This window comes from Cetorhinus maximus, chromosome 1 (genome assembly GCF_964194155.1).
Source record: "Cetorhinus maximus chromosome 1, sCetMax3.hap1.1, whole genome shotgun sequence".
Lineage (NCBI taxonomy): Eukaryota > Metazoa > Chordata > Chondrichthyes > Lamniformes > Cetorhinidae > Cetorhinus > Cetorhinus maximus.
This window is the reverse complement of record NC_135879.1, coordinates 153901816-153923646: the sequence shown is the minus strand read 5'-3', so window position 1 is coordinate 153923646 and position 21831 is coordinate 153901816. Positions and strand designations below refer to the sequence as shown.

Sequence of the window (21831 nt, the reverse complement as noted above, 5' to 3'; positions counted from 1 at the left end):
CCACCCCCACTAGAGCTGTACCTTGTGTGTCCTGCCATCCATTCTTAATTAGCACATTCTCTTAGATAATAACACCACCTTTAACACGTCTTTGTTCCTTTGTCTGTGACATCTTTTGATTATCTGCTCCTATCACTGCTTGCTTGTCCCTACTACCGCCCCCCCCCCCCAACTTCTCTCCCCCCACCCCCCCACCTTAAACCAGCTTATATTTCACCCCTCTCCTAACTTTACTCAGTTCTGCTGAAGGGTCATGAGGACTTGAAACGTCAACTCTTTTCTTCTCCGCCGATGCTGCCAGACCTGCTGAGTTTTTCCAGGTAATTCTGTTTTTGTTTTAGAAACCAAATACGCAGGCTAAAAGATTACAGAATTATGGGTGCAAGTAAATTACTCCCAAATCTCCACTATCTTTACAATCACCTAGAGATCCTACTGCCCAAACGCATTTCGGCCTGTAAAACTGGTCCCATCTCTAAGTTATTGAGGCCTGTATACGAGATTCCTGTAATTGCACTTTCTCCAAGCCTCTCTTCAAATTATGAACACATTTTCAGGTACAGCATGAAACAGTAATTTTTCTAATCTTTTATCTCAGTGCTTAAGTGTTTTCAGAAAAACATCCTCACTGGGACCTGCATTCTATTTTCCATGCCTTTGAATGCATTTGTATGGTTATATTATAAGTCACATTGAAAACTGGCAAAATGCCTGGATTCTGGTTGTATAAAGCTGCCATTCTCTGGGTAGAATTTTTCGTCCCGCAGGCGGGTGTGCGCCTGACCCAAATGGAAGTGAAATAGTGCATGATGATGTCGGGTGAGTGACCCGACGTCATCGTGCACTCTCGATCGGTAGGTGTGCATGAGAGGTGGCAGCGTGCCTTCCGACAATTGAGGCCTATTAAGACCCTTAAGCTGCCATTCTCTGGGCAGAAGTTTTCATTTTGCGGGCGGACGCGCGCACAAGGGCTGGCAGTATGATGTAGACGTACAGTGGGGATGATGTGAGAAGGCAAGGTTGTGGTAGAAGAGCAACCATTATCTTGTTGAGTAGCAGAGCAGGCTTGAAGGGCCAAATGGCCTACTCCAGCACCTATTTCTTGCTCTTTGTTTGTCAACATTGCATACTAGCCGAAGTAAAGTCCGTCTTTCAACCTTTTGACTTGCATTTGATTATCAATAGGAAAGTGGAAAAAGACAGTTCATTCTGCTTTTAAAAAAAAGTCAGGATATTTGGCTGGAGTGGCAATGTTATAGACAGAATACCATTCTAAAATTCTGAGGTGGGCACACAAGGATTGGCATAAATGTTGCATTACCTATTCCCTTAGTGCTACTGGACCATTCCCACGATTTGAGATGAGCGGACACTAGGGTAAACTTGCAGGCGAAACCCCGAGTAGCTACGACTCTGACTGCCTACCACCAGAAATTTTGAGGTCCCTTTTTTTCCATTGTAGCATTACATTTTCTTTTCAGAAGCTGAGTGATCTCCCACATATTTCCAACATTTTGTACTTTTATTTTGGACTCCTAGCATTACAGTTTATTTTTTTCCTTTATCACTTTTTCACTTGAACTGTAATTTGGATACTTGTGTAGCATTATAAGATAAAAGATTTTTAAAAAGCTCGATGTCCTTGGGCAAAATAAAATCTAAGACGGAGATAAAAACAAAAAACTGCTGCGGATGCTGGAAACCCAAAACAAAAACAGAATTACCTGGAAAAACTCAGCAGGTCTGGCAGCATCGGCGGAGAAGAAAAGAGTCGATGTTTCGAGTCCTCATGACCCTTTAACAGAACAGACTCTTCTGTTGAAGGGTCATGAGGACTCGAAATGTCGACTCTTTTCTTCTCCGCCGATGCTGCCAGACCTGCTGAGTTTTTCCAGGTAATTCTGTTTTTGTTTTAAAATCTAAGACACTTGTTTAGCAGAGACTGCCTCGAAGGAATATTGTTTTAATGATCCCATGATACTATGGTGGCTCACCACCACCTTCTCGAGGGCAATTGGGGATGCACAATAAATGCAGGCCTTGCCAATGATTCCCACGTTCCATAAACAAACTAAATAGAAATTGTGTGCTCTAATTGGGTCTTCCATGTGTCTGTTTGTAATTGGTGTTATTGTTGCAATGCACATGAGTGGAAGTTTGTATTTGAAGTGATAATCTAAATGTGATTCCAATGAAAAACTAAGTACACAATTGAAACCTTTGTATTCATTGTCTGCAGATATGTGACCTTTATTTTATCTCTAGACAAATTGGAATGCTTGCTTAATACCTTATGTCTAGCATATTGGGCATTTTGCAAATCCCAATGTTTTCTATGTTCCTAGATCTTTTGATTGCATTGGAATCCCATTGTATGCAGTAAGTTGGGATAATCAGATTTGCGCATATTAAAACTGGGTAATTGCATCATTACTTGCTCGATATAGAGCAAATTTTATGTTTACTATCAAGTAGTGCTATACACTTCCTTGTATCAGTATTATGATTGTAAGTTTGTGAATCTGTCTTATCTGGACATGCACTCTAAACAGACTGTTCTCTGTAAGTGCTTCACATTTCTGAATCTGCCCTCTGACAGATTTTGAAGTAAATGAAGCTTCCCACATACGCATTTTACATGTAATATTAAAATGGCTCAGTACAACACCACACAATTCATTGGCTCACCATAGCACCAAGGCAGCCCCACAGGCATATTTTTAAACAAAAAATAAGACTTTTAGTTGGGTACTTTTGATGTGATATAGCATTAAAATTCCATACCAAAGCCATTATACAATGCTTCATGCTTCAACATGTTTGCTGATGGTGGAAGCTAAACCGTTAAGCAGCATATATTCACAAAACCTCCTCAAGACGTCATATAGGTTTTGGTCAGCAGTTATGGTACATGGAAGAAAAGTTAAGAATAAGGGTATCTTGACATGACTATTGGTTTTCCTTGCTGTGCGTGTTTATTTTCTCCATTGAAAGTATAGTATTTTTAAAAAAAATTATAAGCTAGCATACTTAGTTGCAACATTAACTGGTCTGATTGTGCTGAAAAGCTTAAAAGTTAAAGTAAGCTAGATGAACAACAGGAAGTGAAAGTATACTAATGGTTTTGTCTTTGTGATGTTTTCAGTAAAGTATGAAGAATTGTATTGCTTCTCGTTTAACCCAAAGCAAGAAAAAAATGAGAGGGAACGAGGCTGGAATCTGATTGATCTCAAGGCGGAATACAACCGCATGGGGGTTCCTAATAGCTTGTGGCAAGTTTCTCATGTAAATAGAGACTATGGGGTAAGTTTAGGAATAGAAATGATCACAAGTCTTACATTTTCTAAACTCTCACATTGCTTCTCCACTAGCTGGATGTTATAGATATTTTAGCATATTAAAATGTAGAAGCATTGATTCTATTGACTAAGATTTAATAAAATGAGGCTCAATCTGTTGTCAGTTCAGTAGAATAAAATCATTCTAAAGAGAATCCACAGTACCCTACCACTTAATTCAAACTATAAGAGGGAATTCAGTGACATAGCTGAGATTTATCTTGCTGTTTAAAGAATTAAATATTTAGCAACATTACTTAGAAGGTAGTTGTACTCTTAAGCTGATTCTTCACATGAAAAATTGCTTAGCAGAGTCCCAGGGATCTTTCTTGTCAGAGGTAATTTTTATGTAGTTACAAGGAAGTAGAAAAGAATGAAGATCAATGTGAATCACAGCTTCCCATATCTTTTCCAATATTCTCGTAAACAGGTGAGAGAACATGAAGTGAGCAGGTTCAATAGTAAATCGACAAATCCAGAAGTGAAAACAGGAAATTCAGTATGCAGATAGAGATGAAGGGGTCAATTTTTATTTTAGGCAAAAAATATCCGCACTACTTATACAAAGTCATTGCTGTGAGACCCAAGTCATTCTTGGGACCAAGCCTCATTTCAGTATTGATGATGTGCTACAACTGGTCTGCTCCCAAATGTGGCACACACTGACAGCTTGCCAGTTGAGAGGAGCGGGTCTTGAATTCTGGGTGCTCCAGCCTGGAAATGAGCTGGAAATCTTATCCAGTGTGGGCAGTGGGAGATAGGCAAGCTAGTGGTGACTGGAAGACTTGTGGGACCAGGAGTGGAATTCATGCTCCTCATGGCTCCACAAAAATCTTTAATACCAATCACCCATTTCCTCACTTTCCCCATCTATAGAAAACATACTTTTTCTGGAGAGATGTTTTAAGGACCACTGGTTGGGCTGTTCGATACCTGGGGCTGAATTTTTCCCCCATTGGGGGGGTTGTGCGGGGGCTGGCAGGAGTGAGCACGAACCTGATCGGTGCCCCCCTGATAGGGTGTGCGCCGCCATTTTATGTGGGCAGGCCAATTAAGGCCCGCCCAGCGTGATGCACACCCGGAAGCGCGGTGCACTCCTGTGCCTCAGGGAGATTAGTTTAAGTCTTGAAAAATGTAATAAAGGTCAAAAAAAATTTTAAGGACTTGTACCCTTATGTGAAACTGTCACATGAGCTGGGACGTGTCCATTAATTTTTTCAAAAAATTTTATTTAATTAATGAACCCTTCATGAAACCTCTTCCCACCCGTGGATGAGGTTTCATGAAAAATGCGGAGGCCGCCTGAGCTCTTAAGGTTGGATGGGCAGCATTCTTAACAGCTTCAAGGTCCCACATGGGAGACTTATAAAGAAGGCAAATGCACATGGGATACAGGGTAATTTGATAAGGTGGATTCAAAATTGGCTTGGTTGTAGGAGGCAGAGGGTGATGACAGAAGGATGCTTTAGTGACTGGAAGCCAGTGTCCAGTGGCGTACCACAGGGATCGGGGCTCGGTCCCCTATTATTTGTCATTTATATAACGACATAGATGACTATGTGGCGGGTAGGATTAGTAAGTTTGCGGATGACACAAAGATTGGCCGGGTGGTTAACAGCGAGGTTGAATGTCTTGGGAAGTGGCAGATGGAACTTAACCCTGAAAAGTGTGAGGTGATACACTTTGGAAGGAGTAATTTGACAAGGAAGTATTCAATGAACGGCATGACACTAGGAACTTCTGAGGAACAAAGGGACCTTGGCGTGTGTGTCCATAGATCTCTGAAGGTAGAGGGGCATGTTAGTGGGGTAGTGAAAAAGGCATATGGGACACTTGCCTTTGTCAATCGGGGCATAGATTACAAAAGTAGGGAGGTCATGTTGGAGTTCTCAAGAACCTTTGGTGAGGCCAGAACTGGAGTACTGTGTGCAGTTCTGGTCGCCACATTATAGGAAGGATGTGATTGCACTGGAGGGGATGCAGAGGAGATTCACCTGGATGTTGCCTGGGATGAAACATTTAAGTTATGAAGAGAGGTTGGATAGACTTGGATTGTTTTCGTTGGAGCAGAGAAGACTGAGGGGTGACCTGATCGAGGTGTACAAGATTATGAGGGGCATGAACAGGGTGGATAGGGAGCAGCTGTTCCCCTTAGTTGAAGGGTCAGTCACAAGGGGGTATAAATTCAAGGTGAGGGGCAGAAGGTTTAGGGGGGATGTGAGGAAAAATTTTTTTAACCCAGAGGGTGGTGACGGTCTGGAATGCACTGTCTGGGCGGGTGGTGGAGGCGGGTTGCCTCACATCCTTTAAAAAGTGCCTGGGTGAGCACTTGGCACGTCAGAACATTCAAGGCTATGGGCCAAGTGCTGGTAAATGGGATTAGGTAGGTAGGTCAGGTGTTTCTCACGTGTCGGTGCAGACTCGATGGGCCGAAGGGCATCTTCTGCATTGTGATTCTATGAATTACTTTGTTAATGGCCTTAATAAGCCTTTGACAGTTCGGCGGGTGCACAGCTGACACGTGGGAACTGCTCATGCAGAGTCTGCTGGGAAAATGGCAATAATTGAATGTGTGTGAGAAGTATATACCCATGAGTTTCAGGCACTGCTGCCCTGTTCTTGCTGAACAGAGAGAGTTATAATGGACCCAGAGAAATAATAGTTGTTCATTTCTGACTTTTCATTAGCAAAATGTTACCTTAGTTGCTGCCAGCAATACTGTGTGTAATTTTTTTAGTGTTTTGGGACATAGAATTTGTTCTAAAAAAAAACAAAGCTAGAGCCCTTTAGATTGGAATCAAATGTTCAACTAAATACTTGATGTTAGGTTGTTGTGTAAATTTATGCTCCAAAGATGCAAGCAATATTCATGTAGTCCTGAATGTGGACTGCAATATTTAATGTAAGCATTTTGTGTTGAGCATGAGACTGCGGACCTCTATACACCTCCGTAATAATATGGTCTGCAAGTTAAAATAATTAATTCAAACGATTGCATGTCACTTTAATACAGAAATATCAATGACAACTGGTGGTTTGTAGAATTCTTTTAGCAGCTCTTGATGTACTTATTCCTAAATAGCTTTTTAATTTTCTATCAAACATTGACAATTATTTGATTACGTTGAGTCAAAATTGTAGCAGCAACTGCTTAATTTCTGTTCATTAAGTTCTTTTCTCCATCACAGGTTTGTGATACGTACCCTGCTGAGTTGTATGTACCAAAATCGGCCTCTACACCAGTTATAGTTGGCAGCTCCAAATTCAGGAGCAGAGGTCGCTTTCCTGTTCTCTGTTATTTCTGCCAGGATAACAATGTATGTACAATTTCTCAAACATTATATTTTTTAAAAATTCTTCCGTTTTTGTTCAAATAATTTTTCCTGTGGAAATCTCTTTAATAGTGTTGAAAATCTAAACATATTTGTATATAAGTGTGGAGCAATATTTTGGGAAGAAAACCAATAATTGGTAATATGTACTCAAAACAAAATGGTGAAGGGAGTGCTGAAAGGAGAGATTTAGGAATTCAAAAACATAAGTGCAAGCAGGTAAAGTATTAATTATGGGCTTTGGAAATAAATCCATAGAATACAAGAGTAAAGGAATAATAACATTTCACATGATACTGGTAACACCATAGTCAGAGCTTTAGATGTCTGTAACAGAAAGGATATTGAAGACATAGAGAGCATACAACATGGATCCTCTAGGATGATACTAAGGATGATAAACTCTATAAGACCTTGGGACTATTTCTACCAGAGCATAGAAAGCTAAAAGTAGACTTAATAAAGGCGTTTAAAATTATGAAGAGTTCGGATTGAATTCATAGGGAAAGACTATTTCCTGTGGTTGGGGAGACAGGGAATAGGAGCCGTCATTTTAAAATTATCATTGAGAATGAGAGACAAGGAGAAATATCTTCATGTAGAAAGGTTTTAGAGCAAGGAATGCTTTGTTGTTATTGCAGAAATCTTTGGAATTTTTTAAGGGAAAATTGGATAAATATTTAAGGCAGAAGAAGATGCATTAGTATGGGAAGAGAACAGGACAGTGGAATCAGTTTAGGATTGCTATAGCAAACAGCCACTGCAGGTACAATGAGCCAGTGACTTCCTTTTTGTACTGTAAACTTCTATGGTTCTGTATAACGGGGTAAGGGACCATCTTCACAGGAAGTGTTTTAATTTGTTACGCATGGCTGTTTGTTCAGATCAGTATATGCAGCTGATTGGAAGTTGTTTGCATGTCCCTTTTAGATTTTTGCTTTTCCTATAAGTTATTTGCAACTCTTACTTCAGTTTGCTTTGGCACAACACCCCCTGAGTAAAGATTAGAAAGTGTCCTGTTTCTAGGTCATTGCTAAGGCAATTTTTGAGCTGGCCATTGAAATGTGTACAAGAGTACACAGATTGAAGAGCTTCCTCTTCTTCCCTTCCCATGTTTTAGAAAGCATTTTGATTTCTACAAGATGGTTTATATGCCTTATGTGTACAAAGCCCAAAGTCAAATCTAAGTCCTTGCCATTTTGGAGATGGTTTGTACAAATACGGAAATTAATTTTATTTGGAATTTGGGGTAGGATGAAACATCTTGAGTAAAAGAAGATGAATGATTTATTGTGAAGCAAATTCCTCTGATTTCTGTGCTTTTTTGTGTCCAGGGTGCTATCTGTAGAAGCAGCCAACCTCTATCAGGTTTCAGTGCTCGGTGCCTTGAAGATGAACAGATGCTTCAGGCCATCAGGAAGTCAAATCCAGGAAGTGATTTCTTGTACGTTGTTGATACCCGGCCAAAGGTAAAGAGCCATTACTGCCACAATAAAGGAATCCATCATTAATTGTATGCTCTAAAATTTTTCTATTGTAATTCAGCTGTTTAAGGCAGTAAGTACTAAGTGTTGCAGACCGAGAAAATCCCAACTATGTTCCTTGGCCTGTGCTAAGTTATCTGATCTCCAATGGGTGGTGGTGGAAGCTTTGCAATTAGCCTTGGCTCTACTAAGTGAGGAAGGGGAAAGAGGAAAGTTGTAAGGATCACTGCCAAGTATATATGCCGAAATGACTTAATATCACTCTTATCAATATCCACTGAGCCTGAGTGGAAAGCTAGATCAGACCATTTATTAAAGTATCATTGAACATCTCCAAGAATGAATTTGATGAGCTTATAAATAACTGATTATTAAAAAGAGGAAACGTAAATTCAAAATTGCTTCCTTTGTCAATAAGAGTCTGTAAATAACTCATAAGACTACATTTTTGTAGCAAAATAAAAATTATTTCTACAATATTTAATTGTTCCTAATCTAAACATTTCCAGAATGTGCATTTTCAAGCCTATTTTTAGCTATATGAAAGTAAGTAAACCAAAAAGTTCAATGTTTTCCCATAGGCATCAGCAGGGAGGTAGCAGAGTTTGTAATATCATTGTCTAATAATTTAAACTGCATGTCAAAGGAAAATAATGGACCAGACCAATTGTAAGCTGTAAGTAACTAACTGATTTAGTGATATTATGATCATATCTTTACATTTACTTTGCAGTCAGTAATGTTTGTTTGAAGTGCAGCCACTATTTTAATGTAGGAAATGTTGTGACAAATATGGCCAAGACCCATAACTGCAGAGAAATAAATGATCAATTAATTTGTTTTAATAATATTGGCTAAGCGGGAAACATTGGTGAAGATACTTGTTCTTCTTGTAATAGTGCTGTAGGATCTTTTACATCTACTTGAGACGATCGCCAGGCCCTTGGTTTAGCACTATATATGAAATACAACCCCTCTGAGGACACAGGACTATATTCGTACAGGATTGAAGTGTCATCTTTGATTATGTGCTTGCCTTTGAAGTGGGGCTTGAACTGACAAATTTGTGACTTGAGGTGAGAGTGCTGCCAATGAGCCATGGCTGACATTTGAGTTTCTCAATGTATTGCATAACACGGTTAACAGGTCAGACATAGTTAATAGGTCAGACATTGATACCAGGTGGAGATGTTATTGTAGTTGGTGTTAGTTGAAGCTGTGCAGTACAAGTAGATAGGTGAGGCAAGAGTTGCTTTGAGATAAAGTGAGTGCTTATTTGTGCCAGATAAAAGTTTGAGCAAAATATATTTTTTAAACATGCCCTTGGAATTTTTCAAATACTATCAGTGTTGCAGAACATTCCTGCAGGTCCCCGGTGATTTCTGCTGAGTTCTGGTCCGAGCCTGAGCCTGAATATTTAAATGAGGCCAGGAATCAAAGGAGAGAAATTTGTCTTGAGCAGTAGCACAAAACAAGCAGTATTGAACAGACCATCTGTTATACACCTCACCCAATATTCACTTAAACTGACTTCAAGAGGTATAGCTACCAAGCAGGGCATATAATGGGTAGCCAATACGTTACCATCTGTCCAGGTAGAATTTTTATCTCCAAAATCACCCTGTACCTCAGCAAATTTCTCATTCACCCTGCACCCCCTATATGGACTGACCCAGCCCCAATTTAACATTGAGATCATTGATCCAGTTTATTGGTTTGCTGCCACATTCAGGGCAGGATTTTACTGTTGGTGAGTGGGAGCGGGGCCCGCTCGCCGATGCGTAAAATGACGTGCAGTGATGTTGGGCAGAACTCCCGATGTTACCATGCCTCATTTAAATTTTCAGGAAGGCGGGGGTGCAGCAAAATCAGCGGCGCGCCTGCCGACCTGTCAGTGGCCAATTGAGGCCATTGACAGAGCAATTAAAGTAATTAGTGGACCTGCCCGTCCAACCTTAAGGTTGGTGGGCAGGCCAGGAGCCCCGGCGGGAAGTAGAAAAAACATGAAACCTCATCCACAGGCGGGATGAGGTTTCATGTAGGGTTTTAAAAATTTTAATAAAGTTTTTTTGTAAATTATGAACATGTCCCAACTCATGTGACATTGTCACATGAGGGGACATGTAAGAGAATTTTTTGTTTTCTATTTTTAATATTTTTGAAAGTAAAGGCGATCTCCCTGAGGCAGCACTTAGCCTCAGGGAGATGAGTGCACTCTTTCGTGCGCGTGCGCGAAAGAGCGCACTCTCGATTTTAGGCATTCCTCTCCACCTGCTGCGCTTCCCTGCGGACGTCACGCTAGGCCTGCCCACGTAAAATGGCGCCGCGCCTCCGATTGGGGGTACCAATTGGGGGTACCGATTGGGGGTACCGATCGGAAGCGCGCCCGCACGCGCCTGCCCATCAACTTTCCCCCAGACAGGGGGAAATTTTTGCCCTAAGTGTGCAGGATTTTTATTTGACTTGCCCTGATTTCCCATTTAAACTTGAATTTTCTGATTATGGTCACCATTTTTAAAAGAGAAAGTTGACTAAATAAGCCGTTATTTTTGCTCACAGCTGATTTACTTTGATTTTTCTTGACCTTAATCTAGGAATAAAATTGCTCTCAAAACTCAGAAGGCTATGTAACACTGATTCTGTGACCAAGGGATATAAGATTAAAAATATGACATTTCTCTCTTTTGATGTATGAATTAAACAAGTCCTAAATGCAATTCAGATGTGATTTTACTTCAGGCTGTTTTAAACTCTTCACTTATATTTTTTTTTTCAGTTAAACGCAATGGCAAACCGAGCAGCAGGAAAAGGATATGAAAATGAAGACAACTATTCGAACATAAAGTTCCATTTCATAGGGATAGAAAACATCCACGTAATGAGAAATAGTTTGCAAAAACTGCTGGATGGTAAATATTTGTTGTGTGGATAAATGCACACTTGCATGATAAATCATGTTGAGACAAAATCTTTACCCAACCGTGACATTTTGTTTCTTAATTTTTAATCCTATTCTCGATGGTTTGATGAGTAAATTCAGCATCAGTATGGAAATGAGCCATACTTTGCAGAAATGTCCCAGATTTGATCCTTGGTCTGTGATGATACAGCTCATCTAAACCAAGACCATCATTGGAAAGGAACCTTGGATCCAATACCCTTGGTTAAGGAGGGGAACAAAATCAGCTAAGGTTCCATGTTCTGATCGTGGACCTCTATTGGAAAAGATACCCAATGGATTATTGATTAAGGACAAGGTTGTACTTGGCTGTGATACTGCCTATGGTAAAATAGTCTTTAGCCAATCACTAAGTATGCTGGTACATGGGAAATAGCCACTTGGGCTAGAAGGATGACACTTGTGGGATTCTACCCCAGTAGACCAATGGGTAGAACTTGTAGCTTTGGAAGCATAAACCATGTGTTAGTTATCGCCTGCCCATTTATACATTCCCTCCTCTACCTATTATGCATTTCCCTGCTGCTTTACACGTGCTACCCAAAGTCAAAGAAAAGAAGAATTTGGTGGAGTGTGTAATGGTGGCTGATTCACAACCACCTCTTTTATTCCTGTGCCCAATTGCATGGATGGATTCTGAAACTAGTACTATTCTAGTTTGTAGCCTCTCATAAAGTCTAACAGTGTTAGAGTTCAGAAGGTTAAAACTTAAAACATTACAACATCAAAGGCAGCTGTCTGGCACACTCTGTTGATGAATTAGTGCATTTATGGTGGAACACAAATTCGTATCCTGCGATTTTCTTACTGGGTAAATTCTTCAACTTGACTATGAGCAATCCACAGAAAATGCTAAATGGAAGAAAATTGTCTTCCTGAAAATAGGTAGAAGTAAATTGTTCTGTGACATTGACATGTATCTCCCATGTTCTGTTGTGAGCAGCATTGATGGAGGGCGGAATTGTCCCAGAAATCGGCAAAGTCTGATATTGGGCAGGGAAATTGGCATGTGACCCACTGACGGTAGTGGTGGCTTTTTCCACTGTATTGTGCGTACTTTGTTTAAAAAAATTGAGTGGCACGAGTTTTACTATGGATCGCTGGTGGGGTGGCCTCTGATTCGCCAGTTCCACCATCACCTCAGGCCTTCAGTAAACTGGGTGCCATAATTAAAGGCTGCCCCTGCGCAGAGCTAGCACTCTTCAAGGTATAGGAAGCTGCTGGGAACTGATGGCTGCCAAAGGAAGGGAAAATGCTGCCCCCAAATTTTGTGACGCCTCCCTTGAGTGCCTACTGGATGCAATGTCTCTACCCCGACTTGGGTGAAGAACTTCATCCAAGGTGACAAATCTAGCATGGGAAGCGGTGGCAGTGGTGGATAGCACCAACATCCTCCAAAAGAGGATGAATGATCTCTGTTCTGCCAGGGTAAGTTGTTCTTCTCATCACTCAATTCACAAACCCATCACACATCCACAGGGATCTCACTCGCTGCCAGCTCAAAGGACACCACCATTTACTTTATTTCACACACCTTCACCTGTCCTACAGATCGTGTCCTCATCCTGTCCATGGCACTACTCAGCTCCCACACATGCCAGGCATCCTTCTCACCTGGCCTGGCAGGCATCCTACTTACATTTTCTCCATCTATATTCATGCAGGACAAGCTGGCACACAAAAGGGAGAGAACGCAGATAGTGGAGGAATGCCCGGCATCAAGATCCCCACAGACTTTGAAAATAGAGCCATCCAGCTGGCTGATGACGTTCTGGACCGTTCCTATGCTGACGGTGAGGTCGGCTGCACTCAACCAAGTGAGGATCTAGCTGTGCAACATCTATCAGACGACCATGCTGTGATTGAGTTCCCCTGTTCTGCAGTCCCCACCATGCATTAATTATCTCTTCTTGCTTTCGCAGGCACACCTGGGAAACAGCTGAGAGGGGGTCCACAAGCCAGATCCTCGACTCCAGCCCCGAGGACACCACGGAAGAGGAATCTGCAGACACCGAAATTGAAGACCCATCACAGCGCTGACCCACACGTTCCACCAGCTCAGAGAGAGACACCTTGGTGGAACCTAGTTCTAGAGTAGCCTCAGGGTCATGATCTGGTGAGCACATCGTACTGTCGGATCCACAGCAGGTGGCGGCAGGGACTTCCTAGGTTGCTGGCACTTGGAAGACTGCTGGATGCCAGATATCTGCTGAGTCCGAGTCAGATAAAGAGCTTCTGGACTCGGTCTTACCTCAGTTGCTGAAGCTGCAAAGGCAAGCCTGGAAACATCAGGAAGGGATGTCTGTGTGCTCCTCAGATTGCAAGACACGATGGAGGAATCCATCCGCCTTCAGTCTGAGGTGATAGCACCAGGATGCCAATGCACCGTGTCAACAATAGTAGGATGGCAGCCGCCATGGAGGCCTTGGTCCAGGACATCAGTCCTGCACTGCTCCAGGAGCTGCATTCCATCGTTGAGGCACTTGCAGGCATCCATCAATGTCAACGCAGGAGTGGGCTGCGGCATCTCGAGCTCACTGCAGCTGCCCCTTCCTCTCAAGGAGTCAGCCAGGTGCCCTCGGGCACGCATAGAGAGGAGGATCAGCAGGTTTACACCCCGGGGCCGCCTACCCAGGTGACTCTGAGAGTGTCTGGCCCTTCGGAATCCCCTCTTCCTTAACCCCAGCAGCTCCAGCTCCACAGGCCAAGGAGGGTGCCACTGCCACACAGCAGAACCCCGAAAGCAGGCCAGGGTCCTCCAGGTCTCGGCCCTCCATAGGACATCACAGACAACAGAGCATAGCAGTCAGCAGGCTGCCTACATCTCTGCTATGGATGTCAGGGGAGCAGCCAGATGTAGCAGCAGGGCTAGAAAGGTCAAGAAGATGTAGTTGCATAACGTGGGCACGAGTGTTAAACATTTATACTTCATGTTGACAATTGTAAATACATTCCTTGTCTATGGCTCCTTGTTATGATGAGCAGTGTTCGTGTCAACCAGATGTGAAACCTTGAATCCTGCACAAAATGAAGGCAAGTGTCACAATCCAGGTCCTCTCCTCTGTGCAGAGTGTAACCTTTTGAGCACAGTGATTGTCCGGCTTCAAAGTCACTGTCCAGATTAGTGATTGCTGCACCTCCATGTGGCTTTTGTTTGCTGCAAGAATCTCATACCCAAGCGTCACTGGGTCCCATGATGTTCTCTGTGTGCTCTCAGTACCTTAGAGGTGTGGCTGCCCCCACACCCCACCAACATCTCAACACCATTCCTGACAGGTGAAGGCGTGGTGCTGAAGGGAATAGGTGATGAAGCCTGCTAAAGGATCAAGTTGTCTGAAAGTCCATATGCCCGCTGTATCTCAGCAGCATCTCCATGATATAAGCCTCTTCACAGAGCATATGTACGCTGCCCTCAGCCAGACAGGTGTCAGATGTTCTCAGATGCAATGTGAAAATCTCAGGAGTGTCCTCACTGCATCTCATCTTCATCCTCCTGGATTATTTTGGCAATGGCGGCCTTGCAAGTATGCCTGCCTCATCTGACCAGTGCAATGGCCTCATCGCCTGCACCCTCGCCTTCCAAGATCTCATCACCCTCTTCCCCTTTGACTTTCTCCTCATCGGAGGAGATGTGCAGCTCTTGCACCTCCTCATCATCCAGGTCCTCCCGCCTTTGCATCGCCAGGCTGTGTAGCACGCAGCAAGCCACTATGATGTATGACACTCACTAAAGTGGTCCATCAGATCTATCAGGCACCGTAACCTCATTTTCAGGATGCCAATGGTGTGCTCAACCAAACTACAGCGAGCCTCATTGTACCTTCTCTCACCAGGAGTCTGAGGCCTCCGCATGGATGTCATCAGCCATGTCCTTTGTGGGTAGTTCTTGTCTCCGAGGAGCCAACCTTGAATCCTGTGCGGTCCCTGGAAGATGTCCGGGATCTGAGACCTGCCGAGGATGTACATGTCGTGGACGCTTCCAGGGTATCTTGCTCGTACCTGCACGATCTGTTTGTTATGGTCGCAGACTAATTGAATATTGAGAGAATAGAAGCCTTTGAGGTTCACATACTGGACTGCTTGTTGCCAGGGAGATTTATGAGCCACGTGAGTGCAGTTGATGGCACCCTGCACCTGTGGGAATCCGGAAATCTCAGAAAATCCCAGCGCTCTTGCTTCCTGCTTGCCTGATCTCTGTCAAAGTTGACAAAGTTATGTGCCTTAGCAGAAAGGCCTCTGTGACCTCCTGGATACATTTGTGGGTGAAGGCTTGTGAGATCCTGCAAAGGTCCCAGTAGAGTCTTGGAAGGAGCCACTGCCGTAGAAATTGAGCACAGTGGTAACTTTAACTGCTAGTGGATGCCCTCCAAGTCCCCGTGATACCAAATGTTGCAGAAGGTGATATATGTGCAAGATCAGTTCCCTTGACATGTGCAAGCATCAGCAAAACTGGTTCTTGCTCATCCGCAAGTAGCACATGCAGTGTCTATAGACCTTGGGTCTCGTGATACGCCTACGAATGACAACTCTGTGGAGTTCATCCTGTGCATGCATAGGAGGCCGTGCTGTCCCTTGGTCTTCAGGTTTCTGCCCCTCCCTTTGGCAAGCCAGGTGCCTCTGTTGCATTCTTCTCCCTCTTCTCTCCTGCATATAAGCAATGAGGCAGACAGCAAGATCACCAGTTTTCATGTTCCTGATGGCCTCCTCACTACAGTATTAAAGAGAAAGACGCAAAGGTCATCAGTTGTCTCCTAAGGATCACTCTTGGTCAAGTCATCGCCTGCAGTTGCCTCTCAAGGCCCCTTAACGCATGCCAGAGAGTCCAGGCCACCACATGGATGCCCAGCATTTAGTACGCATGATGGTTCACCATTCCCACATCCAGCACCACCCCACACCACATGACAGAATGGTAAAAACTTTGGCCATTCGACTACATCCTGAACTCTCATTTTAGGCACAGGCATTGTCCTAACCTGACCCCCAAGGCTTCGCGGTTTGCTTGGACCATGAGGCTGACCTTTCGATATCTACTCAAACATAATGCAAGGGACTAGGAGCGCACCCCTCTGTCAGTGTTCGATAGGCACCTTTCCTCAGGCTTGCTCAGCTGCCCAGTGGTTCTGTAGCATCATAGTACTCATCTGAGTTTGAAGTGTGCATGCAAAGGGTTAACAGTAGAGGGGCAATCATTGGCACTGGCAAGAATTTATGCTGATTTGATTGGGCATAATTGCTTGACTATCCTGAATCCGAGCATTTCAATTGAGCTCAAGCTAAATGCTCTCAGCTGCGGAAGAGTGCTCATCTTTGACATGTTTTAGCACCTGGCCGTTTTCTCCGCCCATACACCCGCCATGTGTTTATTTTTAAACTTCGGCCTGTGGTGCCATGACAACCCCCCCCCCCCCCCCCCGCCTCCCCAGCCTTATTCCAAGGTTCCCTTCTCCCCCTTCCCCCTTTGCGCTGTTGCCCTTGCTCCAGCACCACAAGACAGCCACGAAGAAGCCATTGTGGAGACTTGCCTGTGACCACCACCCCCCACCCTCCTTCCCATGAACTTACGGAGCCACTTGAGATCATTGCAAAAGCGGCACTCACTTCCGAGCTTCTGTTGAAGTCCAGGTCGTCAGGTGCATGCCTTGTCAATCGTGGCGTCATAAAATCACATTAGCGTGGACTTTAAATTTGATGGGGTGGGTGGGGGGCTGATTCCTGCATTTGGCCGCAATAATGAGATGCAAATGCATTCAAATTAAGTTCCTGACATTCGACAGGAAACACAGCCCACCATTGATGAAGGGAGGGGAGTATCACCGTCGGGAAACGAGCCTAGGGCCTTCTTTACAAGATTCTCCAATCTCGCCACGTCAACGATCGGGCGCATAAAATCCCAACCTGAGGCTTGGGGCAGATTGTTTCGTCATCTTGGGGGTATAGTGCATTTCCTGCCACTGACATTGGCTAGTGCCAGATCATTGTTCTCTCCCAGTTAAAGGATGACCTTATGGAGAAGGGAAGACAGCAGAGATGGGTGAGTTTTTATCATTTAAACTACAGGCTTCATAGTTTGACTATTACTGCCAATGTATGGTATTGGAATATATATGGGAAAAGACCAACATTCTGACTGCCTGAGCAATCCATCTACCATGGTGATTGGTGCATACAAATTGTCTTATGGATTGGGGCACTATACGAAGTATTCATTTATTTATTCTTTCACAAGATGTGGGCATTAATGGCTATGCCAGCATTTATTGCCCATTCCTAATTGCCCTTGAGAAGATGGTGGTGAGCTGCCTTCTTGAACCAGTGCAATCCATATGGTGTAGGTATACCCACAGTGCTGTTTGCAGTTGGTGGTGTTCCCATGCACCAGTTGCTCTTGTCCTTCCAGATGGTAAGGGTTGCAAGTTTGGAAGGTGCTGTCGAAGGAGCCTTGGTGAGTTGTTGCAGTGCATCTAGTAGATGGTACACACTGCTGCCACTGTGTGTTGGTGGTGGAAGGAGTGAATGTTTAAGGTGATGGATGGGGTACCACTCAAGCAGGCTGCTTTGTCCTGGATAATGTTGAGCTTTTTGAGTGTTGTTGGAGCTGCACTCAACCAGGCAAGTGGAGAGCATTCCATCACACTCCTGACTTGTGCCTTGTAGATGGTGGACAGACTTTGGGGAGTCAGGAGGCGAGTTACTTGCTTCAAAATTCCCGGCCCCTGACCTGCTCTTGTAGCCACAGTATTTATATGGCTAGTCCAGTTCAGTTTCTAGCCAATGGTAATTCCCAGGATGTTGATAGTGGGGATTCTGCGATGATAATGCCATTGAAGGTCTTGGGTAGATCGTTAGATTCTCTCTTGTTGGAGATGATTATTGTCTGGCACATGTGTGGAACAATTGTTGCTTGCCATTTATCAGCCCAAGCCTACATTTTGGCCAAGTCTTGCTGCATTTGAACATGGACTGCTTCAATATCTGAGGACACAAAAACAAAAAATGCTGGAAAAACTCAGCAGGAGAGAAAGACAGAGTTAACATTTCGAGTCTGTATGACTCTTCTTCAGAGCTGTCGGATGAGATGAAGAATAAAATGAAACTGGGGGCAAGGACAGCTTGAGATAGGGTGAGTCTGTGCTGCTGAAGGGAGAGGTTGAGTGTGTTCATATGGCAGCGCATGGCACTGAGTGTGGATCTCAGGATGCAGCGAGAGCAGCAGTCCGAGGAACGTTGTATGACCCGGAGATACCTGTAATTCTGGGTGGATTCAAAACATGAGCGATGGAACTTCAGTTGGAACCCATGTGGGGTAAATCGGAGACGGAGACAGTCACTGAGGGAGGAAATATGACTGTGAAATCGAGTTTTAGTAAACACCTTGTGAAACACCAGGAGGGAAATGGAAAGTAATGAAGGTGAACAGGGCAAAAGAGACAAGCAGAAATCCTGTCGGAAGATGAGTAGTACTTCTTCAAGGTAGGCATTCCTAGAAGAGAGGTGGCAGTGAATTAAACACTAAGATAAAGATAAGATAAGTTAAACACTAAGATAAAGGTAAAGATATATGAGGAGTTGCGAATGGTGCCGAACATTATGCAGTCATCAGCAAACATCCCCACTCCTGACCTTATAATGGAGGGAAGGTCATTGATGAGGCAGCTGAAGATGGTTGGGCTGAGGACACTACCCTGAGGAACTCCTGCAGTGACATCCTGGGACTGAGATGACTGACTTCCAACAGCTACAACCATCTTGCTTTGTTCTAAGTATGACTCCAGTCAGTTGAGATTTTTCCTCCTGATTCCCATTGACTCCTGTATTGCTAGGGCTCCTTGTTGCCAAACTCAGTCAAATACATACTGTCTTGATGTCAAGGGCAGTCATTCTCAGTTGGAAGAAGTAGTGAGGGAGAGACATATACAATTTTCAATCTTCTTTGTGCGTGGGCCGTTTTATACCGTGTGTAATTTGATGTGGCATAGAATTCCGCCTTCCGCAAATTGCATAATGACTACATCATCACACTTGTGGGTGGAAGCAAAGGAGACGCCCTAATGAAAAGGCATTGAAAAAGCTATAATGAGCTCCACCTATGATGTGAAGAATTGTAGGCTAATTATTGGACAAGCCCCTCAATTGGCTTATCTGTTTTCAGTTTCATTTGGCGGAATTTTCTATCCCGATGGTGGGGGAGTCCAGAACCAGGGGTCACAGTTTGAGGATACGGGGTAGACCATTTAGGACTGAGATGAGGAGAAATTTTTTCACTCAGAGTGGTGAGCCTGTGGAATTTGCTACCACAAAGTAGTTGAGGCCAAAACATTGTATGTTTTCAAGAAGAAGTTAGATATAGCTCTTGGGACGAGAGGGATCAAAGGATATGGGGAGAAAGTGGGAGCAGGCTATTTAGTTGGATGATCAGCCATGATCATAATGAATGGCGGAGCAGGCTCGAAGGGCCGAATGGCCTACTCCTGCTCCTATTTTCTATGTTTCTAATTTTCCCATCCCGCCTGTGGTGGGTTTTGTGACTGTCAGGAGCGGAGAATCTAGCAGCAGGGAGGTGCACGTCCTGTGTGCTCAGTAAGAATAATGCACAGCTTGGTATGCAGGGCAGTCTCAAATTTGCTGTCCATGGTCTTGTCTGTCTCTGTACCGGACTGCAGATTGTAATGGGAAGCATCTGCAGCCTGTATTTGGGGTACATTAATAAAGGTCGGGGGCTGGCATGGGGGCGGGTATGTGAAGCTTTCCTGGGGCATTCACCTCAGTGGGTGACCATGCACACAGCCTCCAGATGAGGAGTGTAGATGTCCACATGGATTATGGGCACTTCAGTAGTGATGGGCTCAGATGGGAAGGTAGGAATGTCCACCACAACAACTATGGGATCCAGTATTATTGGGGGAGGCTGGAGAATAACAGGGGGGAGCTCTACTTTCACACCGTGAGGTTCCAGGTAAATATCGTGTACACGGACAGTCAGAAGGGAGCATCAAGGCTCATTTCGAAATAGTATTACAGAACCACCATCTTGCCCTACTGGAGTTATTGCGCAATTTTAATTCGAAAGTGAAAGCGATTCTGAACAGGCAGTGTGTGAGGCTGTGTGGGAGGAGAACACGGCTGCACTGAGAGGTCCTTTCTGGGGATGCCCTCTAACTTGTTGCTGCTGCAAGAGTGACCTGGAGTAGTCTTATGCAGGAAGGAGGAAGCCCTCCTAACGCAGAAAGCCATTGGAAGCCAATGAATTTATCAGCGCTGTAAGCGGGATCATAACTCATTGGCTTCACATCAAATTCACTGCATATCAGCATTAACACATCTGAATGTATAATTTGGGAATGCAGGCACTTGGAGAGGGGGCACAGGTGCAGAATATATGACATTCCATTTATGGAGGCCAGTCAGGTGTTCTCCAGAGTTGACATTCCAAATGCACCAAAGGGCACCCAGTAATTAATCATCAGCAATTTATCGTTAATTAGAATGCCAGGTCAGAGATTGGAGCATGGAGTCAGGTTAGGTAGCGCTTGTCATTCAAACCTCTCGAACCAATCAGGGATTCACATTTCACGTTCCTGGGATGGCATCTTGGTCACCTCGATGTGGATGGTAGCGCCTCAAAGACAACCAACATCCGTGACAATGCAAATAGGGCTGAAACCAACGTAGACAATTACAGTTCTTGCAGGTAGCAGATTGTGAGCTTCACTATTTAGAACCTTTTCTCATTAATGTCTGTGATGTTGCATTTCAGAGAGAAGGTCAAAGAAGAAATAGATCTAGGGCTCAATGCTGCCTTTCTGAAGGTCCTAGTGCGTCGCCTCTCCCTCGAGAGGAGGGAGAGAGGACGCAGAGAGCAGCTCCACCAGGCTGCCGCACCTGGTGTCCAGAGTCAAGGGGGACCAGAGCAAGAATAAGAGGGTCAGGATGGGAGACCCAAACAATGGAGGCGAATCGCCAGACCAAGGGTATATCGAAGAAGACTTTCCTATTTACAAATGAGTGAGACACAATGCCGGGCACGTCTGTGCTTGTCCTGAGCCCTGGTATATCAGATCTGCTATATTCTTCGTGAAGACCTGATGCCTCATCGAGTTGGAGGCTATCCCCTGCCGTGGCTTTAAAGGTGACCTCAACGTTCAACTTCTATGCCTGTGGGTCTTTCCAGGGATCAACGGGACCTCTGTGGCATTTTGCAGCTTGCAACATATCGATGCATAAAGGAGGTCACACATGCCCTTTACAGGAAAGCACATCAGTATGTAAGGTTTGCTCTGGACGAAGATAGCCAGGCTGCAAGATTAAGCGGCTTTGCCGCTACCTCGGCCTTCCCAAGAGCGAGGAGTGCAATTGACTGTACCCATGTGGTTTTAAGGGCTCCATGGCTGCAGGCCTGATGTTTATAAGCTGCAAAGGCTACCATTCCATCAATGTACACCTGATGCGTGATCATCGGAAGCACATACTGCACTGGGAGTTGCCATGACTCCCACATCCTGAGTCATTCCCAGGTGCATGAGATTTTCAAAGGGCTTGAATGTCTGCAGGGTTGGCTGCTTGGGATAAGGAATACCCGCTGAAAAGCTGGCTGATGTCACTGGTGTGTTGCCCTCAAAATCATTCCAAGAGAGGTACAACGCTGCTCACAGCTCCAAGCACTCCCTTATTCAGCAGATCATAGTGATTCTGAAGATGCACTTCAGATGCTTGGACCG

At 44.2% G+C, this 21831-nt stretch overlaps 1 protein-coding gene across 2 annotated transcripts in view; it reads left to right on the top strand.

Moving 5' to 3' along the window:
• LOC144684590 (phosphatidylinositol-3-phosphate phosphatase MTMR7-like) overlaps positions 1 to 21831 on the top strand; it is a 136802-nt gene that overhangs the window by 23611 nt on the left and 91360 nt on the right. For both annotated transcript variants that reach the window (XM_078548583.1, XM_078548573.1), the window contains exons 4-7: positions 3146 to 3303; positions 6527 to 6655; positions 8005 to 8139; positions 10931 to 11063. In XM_078548583.1, coding sequence (XP_078404709.1) covers positions 3146 to 3303; positions 6527 to 6655; positions 8005 to 8139; positions 10931 to 11063 — 555 coding nt within the window. The remainder of the gene's footprint in view (positions 1 to 3145; positions 3304 to 6526; positions 6656 to 8004; positions 8140 to 10930; positions 11064 to 21831) is intronic.